The sequence below is a fragment of the Maniola jurtina genome, chromosome 28, assembly GCF_905333055.1.
Source record: "Maniola jurtina chromosome 28, ilManJurt1.1, whole genome shotgun sequence".
Classification (NCBI taxonomy): Eukaryota; Metazoa; Arthropoda; class Insecta; order Lepidoptera; family Nymphalidae; genus Maniola; species Maniola jurtina.
In genome coordinates this window covers 357,212-370,882 of record NC_060056.1, presented here as the reverse complement: position 1 = coordinate 370,882, position 13,671 = coordinate 357,212, and the positions used below count along the sequence as shown (strand labels likewise).

Sequence of the window (13,671 nt, the reverse complement as noted above, 5' to 3'; positions counted from 1 at the left end):
GTCTGTATATTAAGATAACTCGTATGTGATTCGTTAGTTTTAAGTCTTTGCAAATGTTAGTCAGTTATATTTGTATGTAAAATACTATAATTATATTTATTTGTGTAATATTATATGTATTTTTGTTGAAAAGGTTGTTTTATTCTTTAACTAACCTCCGTGTAATAGATTACAAAGTCAGTCTATGTGGTAGTATGAGAAACAAAAATTTATAACACCCCCGAAAAGTGAAGGTTACAGTAACTAGAAAAGAGCTGATAACTTTCAAACGGCTGAACCGATTTTCTTGGATTATAGCTAAGAACACTCTCGATCAAGCCACCTTTCAAAAAAAAAAAAAAAACTAAATTATATTCGGTTCATTAGTTTAGGAGCTACGATGCCACAGATAGATACACAGATACACACGTCAAACTTATAACACCCCTCTTTTTGGTTCGGGGGTTAAAATCTATTTTTAATATCGATCATTCAAATGTAATGTATGTAAAAACGAATAATTATTTCAATGTAATATGCCAACTTATTAATTTACCGGACGTTCGTACGAATTTCCAATTTCCTTCCTGAAACCGACAAGTTTCCTCTTGTAGATAAAATCCATTAAGAGGGGTCTCTCCGTCACTCGCTCCATACAAACGTAGTTCCAATTTCATTTGAATATTAATCAACCAAAGTCCATGAAATTTTGCAGTCATATTCTAGAAACTAATATCTATGCCTGTGGTTTTCCACATTTCTGTTAAAATATTCGGTTTCAAAGTTACGGGGTCTTAAAAATTTACATACAAATCTTTGAGCCCCTATAATTTGAAAACTACATATTCTTAGAAAAATCTAAAACACCACAGGCATAGATATTAGTTTCTAGAATATGTATGCAAAATTTCATGGACTTTGGTTGCTTAATATTCAAATGAAATTGGAACTACGATTGTATGGGGTAAGTGACGGAGAGAGCCCTGTTAATAACATGAAGTAACTTGTTATAATATAGTGAATGAATACATAACTTCACTCTTACTTTAGTCCACAGGGATTTCGAAATTGAATAATCCATATACAGGGTGTAACCAAAACACTGGCAAAAACTTAGCAAATAAAGATCTGCCCATGGTTCAAAAACTTTGACAACATGTACGACTAGATAATGCCCGCAGCTTCGCCCGCGTGTATTGGTCTGACCCCCGGCAGCATCAGGATTGAGGAGTTGGAATCCAATTTTTTTATGAAACAATGTCGCAACTTCCTCTATCGATTAAAAAAAATTACGCAAATCGTTTCAGAAATCTCGTAGATATCAGTGTGTAGGTACTTAGGTAGAAAAACACAACTCCTCCATTTTTCAAAGTCGGTTAAAAATTAGTTATGTAACTCCTTGGTTAATACTAAAATATGCTCCTGAGAAAAGCATATTATACAATCGAAGATTATGTAAATGATAAAAGAGCGTGGATTTGACCTGCAGCTCGCTCCAGCAATGCGCGGGACTTCAATTACTTTTATACATGGCATAATATTGTATATCAAATCTTTGAAAAGAGCAACCGCCTTTGTCTTTTGACGATTCAAAAGAACTTGTAAAAGTCTAATTGAATAAAAATATTTTGAATTTGAATTTGAATTTACTCTACTTGTCTGTGAAGGTCCCGTCAAAATAGATTTAGCCATTCCGAAGATTAGCCCGTTCAAACAGACATACACTTCAATTTTATTTATTAGTAGTATAGATGCCATAGTTACTATATGTACCTTCTTCCTCTAAACTTGTAGTTTGGTTAAAGTAACTTTTTTTTACATAGAGAACTCGTCTCTACTGTTTGTCTATGGTAAGCACACGTTCACCAAATATAGAAAACGAGCTGTATAACTTACGTGAATTGAATAAAAGTATTATGAAGAAAAAAACCGGCCACGTGCGAGTCAGACTCGCGCACCGAGGGTTCCGTACTTGGGTATTTTTTCCGACATTTTGCACGATAAATCAAAAACTGTTATGCATAAAAATAAATGAAAATCTGTTTTAGAATGAACAGGTAAAGCCCTTTCATATGAACCCCACTTGGTATAGTTTATCTTTCTTTGAAATTTGAAGCATATTTTAATTTTTTTTTGTGATGTAACCATGAATTCACAGTTTTCGGATTTATTCCTTTACTTGTGCTATAAGACCTACCTATCTGCCAAATTTCATGATTCTAAGTCAACGGGAAGTACCCTATATTCTTGACAGTATTTGGACTTGGAAGTATTCTTGACAGACACGACGGACATCAAAGTGTCTGGGAATCGAACCCCCAACCCCTTGATGAGGTCTAAAAACGTTGAGGTTTGTAAAACCGGATTTAAAAAAATTAAATAATTGCAAGTAAGTATCAAATTAAGTAACTCAAATTTTTTCACTATAACTTTGGGGATGCCCTCCGATTTTTTTTTAAAATTTGCCAGGAGATTTCAGTCTCATCTTTCATTACCCAGACTCTACAGAGGTAGTTGGACCTAAATCCACGCGAACGAAGTTGCCTTTTGCAACTTTCTTCGCGTGGATTTTGGTCTTGAGACTAGATGACCTAGCTAAATATTATATTTTGGTTAAAAAATATTTAAGTACGTAGATTTTTAACCCCCGACCCAAAAAGAGGGTTGTTATAAGTTTGACGTGTGTATCTGTGTATCTGTCTGTGGCATCGTAGCTCCTAAACTAATGAACCGATTTTAATTTAATTTTTTTTGTTTGAAAGGTGGCTTGATCGAGAGTGTTCTTAGCTATAAACCAAGAAAATCGGTTCAGCCGTTTGAAAGTTATCAGCTCTTTTCTATTTACTGTAACCTCACTTGTCGGCGGTGTTATAAATTTTTGTTTCTCATACTACCACATAGACTGACTTTGTAATCTATTACACGGAGGTTAGTTAATGAATAAAACAACCTTTTCAACAAAAATACATTTAATATTACACAAATAAATATAATTATAGTATTTTACATACAAATATAACTGACTAACATTTGCAAAGACTTAAAACTAACGAATCACATACGAGTTATCTTAATATACAGACAGTCTGGCTGATTCTGTCATAACACTCTTTAAACTAAACTGAATAACTGATAGGTTTAGATTTAGTGCTATCCTTTTCCACAGGGAGTATTGTGAAGGGGACAGCAATAAAATATTTAGATGTTTTCATTCAGTTTAGTTCAGAGATTGCGTACAATAGAATTGCCACACGGTTGAAAAATCAGAATTCCATTTTGAACAGCATAGTTTGACAAATTGAGATCTTTTATAGTTGCACGAAAGTTGAAAAAACACTGTAACGCTTGGGTCTTCTGAAAAGGAGAGGTTTGTGGTATTGGCTTCTCGCACTGTAGGAAAGTACAGTACCTATGCAAAGATACATTTCTTCTACTATAGTTCAAAGCATTTTTACTTGGTATATTAGAATAAGTTCATTAAAACCTTGAATTAATCAGAGATTCCTCCAGATCCTTTCCTTCTGAGTTCTGACTCTTTTCATTCTGAGAGGGACCTCTGATGATGATGATGATGATAACTACAAATCGATGGTGTTGTTTCAACTTTCGTGATGCGATTTTTTTTTTTAATTTTAGACTAGCGCTTGGCTGCAATCAGACATGCTGGCAGGTGATAATGCAGCCTAAGATGGAGCGCGCTTGTCTAGGAGAAATGGTTATGGTGGTGATTAAGAACATGGGCATGGGGAATCATTGGAATACATGGACATTTCAGAATTGTCGTCCGAGTTCATGGAATCACCTCCATTTTGATTAAGAAGTGATGTTTGGAAACAAATTGTGGGTAGTTGCAAATTTGGTAGCACTGGTGGTCTGACCAATATTGGTGATGGGGTGATTGGTGGTAACTCGGGTTGTGTTATCGAAATTGGTGCAGGTTGGATTGGCTGAGGGGTCGGTGGTCTAACGAGTAAAGGTGGAGGACAGATCGGAGCCAAGGGTTTGGGTCTGACGCAGATTGGGGGTGGGGTTATTGGTGGTAAGGGAGGTGGTCGCACGCAAATCGGGGGTGGTGTTATCGGGGGTTGTTGTGGTGGTTGAACGTTAATGGAGGCAGGCTGGATTGGTTTTTGCCTTGGGGGTTTGACCAGGATTGGTGGGGGTTGGATGATGACGTCAGGGTTGTGATGGATGAAGAAGCAACCTCCTGGTACGGGGTACGATTGGAAGTTTGCTGCTCTCAACTGGTCTTGCACTGTTGTCTTTTGCACCAACACTTTGATTGGACCATCGCCACAGGTTGCTGTAAAGAAATTATTGCTTATTATTGACTGACTAATTATGCTTAAATATTTTATTAACTGTATTATAACTCCGACAAGTCAGAGGTGCATGCCCGGGATCGAATCCTAAGCCCCCGTATAGGAGTCCAACATATTAACCACTAGGCTATCTTCGCTTTTCATCACATTCACAAATTGTTCAAATGAAATGAAAATTTTATACATATTCTTATGTAGTGACTTTGCTTATGACACTATTAATATTATTTAACAGGGCTCTCTCCGTCACTCGTTTCATACAATCGTAGTTCCAATTTCATTTGAATATTAAGCAACCAAAGTCCATGAAATTTTGCAGACATATTCTAGAAACTAATATCCGTGTCTGTGGTGTTTTAGATTTTTCTAAAAAAATGTAGTTTTAAAATTACAGGGGCTCAAAGATTTGTATGAAATTTTTTAAGACCGCGTAACTTTGAAACCGAATATTTTAACGGAAATCTGGAAAACCAGAGACATAGATATTAGTTTCTAGAATATGTCTGCAAAATTTCATGGACTTTGGTTGCTTGATATTCAAATGAAATTGGAACTACGATTGTATGAAACGAGTGACGGAGAGAGCCCTCTTAAAGTCTATGCTCCTGAAAAAAGCGTATTATACAATCGAATATTATGTAAATGATAAAAGAGCGTGGATTTGACCTGCAGCTCGCTCCAGCAATGCGCGGAACATCAATTACTTTTATACATGGCATAATATTGTATATCAAATCTTTGAAAAGAGCAACCGAAAAGTTTCTTGTTGGTTCTTCTCGGTAGGAAAGGCATTCCGAACCAGTAGTAGATGCTTTTGACGATTCAAAAGTACTTGTAAAAGATAAATAAAAATTTGTTTTAGAATGTACAGGTAAAGACCTTTCATATGATACCCCACTTGGTATAGTTATCTTACTTTGAAAATTGAAATATATTTAATTTTTTTTTTAATGATGTAACCACAAATTCGTGGTTTTCAGATTTATTCCTGTACTTGTGTTATAAGACCTACCTACCTGCCACATTTCATGATTCTAGATCAACGGGAAGTACCCTATAGGTTTCTTGACAGACACACGACGGACAGACGGACGGACAGACAGACAGACAGACAGACAACGAAGTGATCCTATAAGAGTTCCGTTTTTCCTTTTGAGGTACGGAACACTAAAAATTTCACTTACTTGGTTGTAGGTCACCATCACAGGGATTGCAAGGGTCGCATGGTTCGATGGGAGGTTCTGGAGGAGGGCACGGTGGTGGCGGGCATGGTGGTAGTGGCTCGCAGGGTGGTGAGGGTGGTAGCACGCAGCATACTTGGGGCACTGGCGATGAGTAGGCCGATGCTATGAGAGCTGCAATGAAGGAGACAACATTAAAACCTTAGCTGGTGTATCTTGGAGACTTCCTGGATACGGAACGCCCTGCCAGCAATAGTTTTCCCCTTAGCTTTAACAGGGCTCACTCCGTCACTTACTCCATACAATCGTAGTCCCGATTTCATTTGAATATTAAGCAAGCAAATTCCATGAAATTTTGCAGACATATTCTAAAAACTAATATCTGTGCCTGTGGTGTTTTTGATGTTCCTAAAAGTATGTATTATAGTTTTAAAATTACAGGAGCTCAAAGATTTGTATGTGAATTTTTAAGACCGCGTAACTTTAAACACGAATACTTTAACGGAATTAGATATTAGTTATTGGAACGTTTCTACAAAATTCCATTGAGTATGATTAGTTAGTATTCCAATGAGCGAACTACGTTTGTGTGGAGCGAGTGACGGAGAGACCCCTCTTAAGTCAAGAGTGAATAGGCATTTTCTAGGCAAACGCGATTTCTTGCCATCTTAGGCTGCATTATCACTTGCCAGGTAGGTCTAGCTCTTATAGCACAAGTAAAGGGGAAAATCCGTAAACCGTGAATTTGTGGTTATATCACAAAAAAAAATTAATATGTATTCATGAACAAATAATAATTAGTATTTTCAATTTTCAAAATAAAATTACTATACCAAATGGGGTATCATATGAAAGGGCTTTACTTGTACATTCTAAACAGATTTTTATTTATTTTTATGCACAACAGTTTTTGATTTATCGTGAAAAATACCCGAGTACGGAACCCTCTGTGCGTGAGTCTGACTCGCACTTGGCCAGTTATTAGTCTAGCAAAAAAAAAACTAACATCTTATCGGGCGTTTAAGTAGTTCTGTCTTAGTTTGTTGTTATGTTCATGTTTGGTGCCAAACTTTAGTGTACCGTCAGCAGAAACGCTATTTGCTCTGACGAAGCGAAACTAGTTATATTATCAATTTGTTGTGTTGTCTGTAGTTTGTTTTGTTTGTCCTACTTTTAAGGCCGTGCTAGCCTATTTTTAACCGACTTTAAAGAAAGGAGGAGGTTCTGTATTCGACTCTGTTTTTTTTTTTGACGTGACAACGTCTTATAATTCGATAGAGCCGGCTGCACGCACGAAAAAACATGACTCATGCGGCGTTACCTCGCTCTGAGGCGTTCCATGTAAGGCTTGAAGTGCAAGCGAGAGCGCGGAACGAGCGACAAAGAAGCACAATCGGCCTTTGTTGTCACGTTCAATTATCGTCAGTAAACCGACTTTACAGACAACCAATTTTTTAATTTACAGATTAGTCACTAGCGCTTGGCTGCAATCAGACCTGCTAGCAAGTGATGATGCAGCCTAAGATGGAGCGCGCTTGCCTAGAAGTTGCCTATTCACTCTTGACTTGAAGGTACCCATATTATGGGTGGAAGGGAAAACTGATGCCGGAAGGGCGTTCCATATCCTAGCGGTTCGGATTAGAAACGAGGAAGCAAATCGCTTCGTACGTATTCGAGTGTTTTTAACCCCCGACCCAAAAAGAGGGGCGTTATAAGTTTGATGTATCTGTGTATCAGTCTGTGGCATCGTAGCTCCTAAAGTAATGAACCGATTTTAATTTTGTTTTTCTTGTTTGAAAGGTGGCTTGATCGAGAGTGTTCTTAGCTATAATCCAAGAAAATCGGTTCTGCCGTTTGAAAGTTATCAGCTCTTTTCTAGTTACTGTAACCTTCACTTGTCGGGGGTGTTGTAAATTTTTAATTTACACTTGTATACTATGTAGAGATTAGTATGGATTAGTTAGTATGAATGTATTAGTTTAGTATTTCTATGGCAGTATTTGTATGGTAGTATGGATTAGTATGAAGCTGTGGTACTTACCTATAAAACCCAAAGCCGTAAATCTCCCCATCCTTGTCAAACTGATTATTCCCTCGAAATGTACTCTTTTATACTACTTTTTATCTATTTCTAGATTTTTACACGTTAGAGTTTAATAAAACATACAAAATCAGCATGGATGCGTTTTAAAACAAATATAGGTAAGGTACTTATTATGTAAGACCCTGCTTAATAGTAAATGCGAAAGTGTCTGTCTGTTCGTTTGTTAACTTAGCACTAAAACCCAACTACTACCAGCGAACTGGCGATAGATAGCGATAGGTAATAGTTTTAGTTTATATTTCTGTCGCTCGGTGTATTTTAAAATTGTACTATAATTATATTTATGAACTCAGAATTTTTCCTATTTCATTTGATATCCCACTTGATACAATAGGTCGATTTTTTCTGTATAAAATGTAGCCTATATCACCCGGACCAAAATAACGAATCGGTTGACACCTCATTCATCAAAATCGGCTCAGTAGTTTAGGCGCTACGGTGGAACACATGTAAATACAAACCTACATACATACATACAATACATACATACATAGACTGTTAAAATCAAAACCCTTCCTTTTGGCTTTGCCGCAGTCGGGTAAAGTCGCAGGCATCATATTATGTTTGTTACTGTTAATATTATAATGATCCATTATTAAAATATTAACATAATTATTATAAATCATGCACTAAAATTGTCAATCAAGCTTACAAAAACTACTCCACGCTAATAATAATTATTCCAAATTAAACTTTAAGTATTAAACGATACGGTTTATAATTACTTGTATATGAATGATATGTTTTGAAAAAAAAAATGGTATAAAATAGTGGATTTTTTTTGGAAAATGAGACATTCAGCCGCCATGGGGATTTACGCTTGGGTCTTCTTGGGTAAGTCAAAATTATATTACTACTAGGGAGTAAAAGGAAGGGTTATGATTTTAGCAGTCTATGTAGGTATATATGTATGTGTGTATGTTTGTATCCAGATTCTGTGTGTTCCACCGTAGCGCCTAAACTACTGGGCCGATTTCGATGAATGAGGTGTCAATCGATTCGTCGTAAAGGTCCGGGTAACATAGGCTACATTTTATACGAAAAAAACTGACCTAACGGATGTTACATAAAAAAAAAGCGGGGGTGTCGATTTTTTTTTGCTATTGTATCGAGTGGGATGTCAAATGAAAGAGGAGAAAATTCTGAATTCATAAATATAAATGTACTACAACATTAAAATATACCAAGCGACAGAAAAACTATTTCACTATAATATTTCAGCTGCGTTTATTAAGACGATCGCAGTCGGGTTTTAGTTTTCAACTTTATCTTGTTTGTAAAATAAAATTTAGTTTATGATACCCAGGAATAATGTAGCTTTCTGCTGGTGAATGAATGAAAAAAAACCGGCCAAGTGCGAGTCAGTCTCGCGCACTGAGGGTTCCGTACTCGGATATTTTTTCCAACATTTTGCACGATAAATCAAAAACTATTATACATTAAAATAAATAAAAATCTGTTTTAGGATTTACAGCTAAAGCCCTTTCATATGATAGCCCACTTGGTATAGTTTTCTTATGGTTTTCTTATTTTGAAAATTGAAATACATTTTTTTTAATGATGTAACCACAAATTCGCGGTTTTCAGATTTATTCCTGTACTTGTGCTATAAGACCTACCTACCTACCAAATTTCATGATTCTAGGTCAACGGGAAGTACCGTATAGGTTTCTTGGCAGATACGACAGACAGACAACAAAGTGATCCTATAAGGGTTCCGTTTTTCCTTTTGAGGTACGGAACCCTAAAAAATGTGACAGAAAAGCCCACAATGTAAAGACTCTACTGACTCTACCGCTAGTACCGAAAGCAGATTATACTGAGAAGAGCCAGCAAAAGACTTAGCAGTTGCTATTTTTTAAATCCTTTATTTAAATAAAGCCTTTGTCTTCTTTTAATCGTGTGGCCAAAGCCCAAAGCTAAGTCTCAGGATTAGATAATTCCTATAGAAACATATTTCATATAATTAGTACTCCAGGCGGGTGTTCTGTTCAAACTGCAAAGCATACTTTGAGCAAACTATAATAAGTTTATCAATAAACTAAGACCGCTAACTTTGCCGCATTTGTACACTATTGTTCAGTTAATTTGTCGGTTACGCTTTGAAGAGGGGTCTCTCCGTCACTCGCTCCATACAAACGTAGTTCGTCTCTCATTTGAATACTAACCTATCTAATATATTAATTTTTTTAAAAGTAATTTTGTAGAAACGTTCCGGGAACTAATAATATCTATGCCTGTGGTTTTCCAGATTTCCGTTAAAATATTCGGTTTCAAAGTTACGCGGTCTTAAAAATTCACATACAAATCTTTGAACCCCTGTAATTGTAAAACTAACTACATATTTTTAGAAAAATCTAAAACACCACAGATATTAGTCTCTAGAATACTTATGTCTACAAATTTTCATGGACTTTGGTTGCTCAATATTCAAATGAAATTGGGACTACGATTGTATGGAGTACGTGACGGAGAGAGCCCTGTTAACGGTGAAGGAAAACATCGTGAGGAAACCTGCATGCCTGAGCGTTCTCCATAATATTCTCCAAGGTGTGTGAATTCTGTCAATCTATTTGAAGTTCTCCAATATGGGTCTCATCATATTATCTGGTTTCATCACGTACAGAACTTATTTGTCTGTCTGGCTCAACCGCTGAACCAAACTTGACGAATTTTAGGATTTAAAGTTAGCTCGCTTCCTTGACACTTTTTATTCCGGAAAATCAAAAATTCCCACGGGATTTTAAAAAACGGGAACCTAAATTCAATGTCCATCAAATCATCATCAAGATCAACCCGTTTCCGCCCCACTACTGAGTACGGGTCTCCTCTCAGAATGAGAAGGGTTTAGGCCATAGTCTGCCACGCTGACCCAATGCGGATTGGCAGACTTCACACACCTGTGAGAACATGGAGAACTCTCAGGCATGCAGGTTTCCTCACGATGTTTTCCTTCACCGTTAAAGCAAGTGATATTTAATTGCTTAAAACGCACATAAGTGAAAAGTTAGTGGTGCGTGCCCGGGATCGAACCCCCGACCTCCGATTAGGAGGCGGACGTTCTAACCACTAGGCTATCACGCTTCATTCAATGTCCAACCATCAAGTAAATTCTTGACTTCAAAAACCATTTAATCGTTTTAAGAATCAGCATATAATCATAAATAATGGGAACAGCAGCATAGCAAGAGAAAATATATACATAATGGTTTTATTATGCGAGACGTTATACCGTTTCGCGTCCATTTATCTGAGCTGAGACCCACTGTCAGTATATCACATTTTATAACTATGTGTTCCAAACCATTACATAGACTTTATACTGACTGACTGACTAATCTATCAACGCCCAGCTCAAACTACTAGACGGATCGGAATGAAATTTAGCACGCAGATTGCTATTATGATGTAGACATCCACCAAGAAAGGATTATTGAAAATTCATCCATTAATGGGGTAAAATAGTGGTTTGAAATTTGTGTAGTCCACACGGACCAAGTAGTAGGCGACAGCTAGTCAGCATATAACCATAAATAATGGGAACAGCAGCATAGCAAGAGAAAATATATACATAATGGTTTTATTATGCACGATGTTATACCGTTGAACGTCCATTTATCTGAGACCCACTGTCAGTATATCACATTTTATAACTATGTGTTCCAAACCATTACATAGTATGTTAATGTGTTTAATTCTTCTCTGTTTTATTAAAGTTTTCAGTTCTATAGTGAATACCAAAACCTAAATAATATATGAAAGGAAAAGCGGATTCACTGACTGACTGACTGAACTATCAACGCACAGCTCAAACTACTGGACTGATCAATCTGAAAGGCATGCAGATAGCTATGATGACATCGACTAGTTTAAAAAAATACTGCAAAAGATATCAACCCTTAACTTCAGCTTCTACGTTTAGTCATATTATTTTTTACCCGATTGCGGGCAAAGCCAAAAGGAAGGGTTATGATTTTATCTATGTATGTATGTATGTATGTATGTATGTGGGTATGTATGTTTGAATCCAGATTCTGTGTGTTCCACCGTAGCGTCTAAACTACTGGGCCGATTTCGATGAATGAGGTGTCAATCGATGGTGACATAGGCTACACTTTATACGAAAAAAAGTGACCTAACGGATGTTACATGAAAAAGGATGGTGGGGGTCTCCAAAAATTTTTTTTTTTGCTATTGTATCGAGTGGGATGTCAAATGAAAGGGGAAAAAATTCTGAGTTCATAAATGTACTACAACATTAAAATATACCAAGCGACAGAAAAACAATCACACTAATATTATAAAGGCGAAAGTTTGTATGTGTGTGTGTGTGTGTGTGTGTGTGTGTGTGTGTGTGTGTATGTTTGTTACTCCTTCACGCAAAAACCACTGGACGGATTTGGCTGAAATTCAGAATGGAGATAGATAATATCCTGGATTAGCACATAGGCTACTTTTTATCCCGAAAAATCAAAGAGTTCCCACGGGATTTCAAAAAACCTAAATTCACGCGGGCGAAGTCGCGGGCATCGGCTAGTTGTACTATAATATTTAGCGTTTATTAAGTTTTTAGTTTTCGACTTTATCTTGTTGTTTTTGATTTACTATGTTTCTTTTTTTTTATTTAGCTATCATCAGCACAGCCTGCGCCGCGCCGTGGCGTTGCTGCAAAACCCAAGATGGCAGCACGATATGCTACGGCGACTGTGCCCAGCCTATCATCTGTCCACCATCCATCTGTCCCGGCGGGCAAGGCCCACCATGCTTCTGCCCCTCGACTATATATACCCCACCAGTCTGCCCACCTTGCCCACCACCGTGCCCACCACCGTGCCCACCGTGCCCACCACCGTGCCCACCACCGCTGTTAATGACACCATGCGGTCAACCTTGTTATAATTAAAGTGATTATTCCCGCGTCCATACCTTACCTTTGACGTTTAGTCTGATACATATTTTGCAAGCTAAAAAATTTCAATATTAGTACTTACATATTATTTTTCATTCTTAAAACTGAGGTTCGGGAATTTTGGCATATCTTTAGACACATTTTTTATATTATTATATCGACAAAGACGATATTTGGTAAAAAAAAATCCGTAGAAAAATTCTCTTGCAACTCAATCAGCTGTTTTTAATTTTTTGTCTCAAAGTATATTTTTGGCCTTTTTTCGAAATATAAACATTGTTACTTATGATTTTTTGTTTTTTATTTTACCGCAACAATGCTTGCTAAAGCAGGCTTTTACCTCTTGTTTTTTAACCCTCAACCCAAAAAGAGGGGGGTTATAAGTTTGACGTGTGTGTCTGTGTATCTGTCTGTGGCATCGTAGCTCATAAACTAATGAACCGATTTTGATTTAGTTTTTTTTGTTCGAAAGGTGGCTTGGTCGAGAGTGTTCTTAACTATAATTCAAGAAAATCGGTTCAGCCGTTTGAAAGTTATCAGCTCTTTTCTAGTTACTGTAACCTTCACATGTCGGGGGTGTTATAAATTTTTAATTTACACTTGTTTTAAACTGCTCAAATGCAATTCGGATTCACATATAAAAGTACCTAACCAAACGATTCTAGAATTTTTCCTTTACTTGTGTTCTAAGACATTGCTATACCTGCCAAATTTCATGATTCTAGGTCAACGGGAAGTAGTTACCCCATAGATTTTGATTACTTTGACTTGTCTTGAGAGACATGACAGACAGACAGACGTTGAAGGTATCCCATAAAGCTTTCCTTTTTAAGCCCCGACCCAAAAAGAGGGGGTTATAAGTTTGACGTGTGTATCTGTCTGTGGCATCGTAGCTCCTAAACTAATGAACCGATTTTGATTTAGTTTTTTTTAGTTTGAAAGGTGGCTTGATCGAGAGTGTTCTTAGCTATAATCGAAGAAAATCGGTTCAGCCGTTTGAAAGTTATCAGCTCTTTCCTAGTTTTCTTATAGAGGTTTTTGTGTCGGGAGATTTTAAAATTTCGAGTTATTCCTTTTAAGGTACGGAACCCTAGAAACAGCATTATGGCATCCAAAAGTTACTTTGAAATCATAGTATACCTAACATTAGAACAAAGCCAAACTGAGACTCAAGTC

The 13,671-nt window shown here is 36.9% G+C and overlaps 2 protein-coding genes across 2 annotated transcripts in view; one reads left to right on the top strand and one right to left on the bottom strand.

The window, feature by feature from the left end:
• Positions 1–13,671, top strand: part of LOC123879504 (igLON family member 5) — a 109,282-nt gene that overhangs the window by 55,329 nt on the left and 40,282 nt on the right. The gene's annotated exons all lie outside the window — the stretch shown is intronic.
• LOC123879519 (36.4 kDa proline-rich protein-like) lies at positions 2,948–7,605 on the bottom strand. The gene is made up of 3 exons (XM_045927275.1): positions 7,524–7,605; positions 5,486–5,656; positions 2,948–4,282 (listed from the first exon to the last, which is right to left on the bottom strand). Exons 1-3 carry the CDS (start codon positions 7,552–7,554, stop codon positions 3,708–3,710), a joined length of 777 nt encoding a protein of 258 aa, XP_045783231.1. The 5' UTR covers positions 7,555–7,605; the 3' UTR covers positions 2,948–3,707.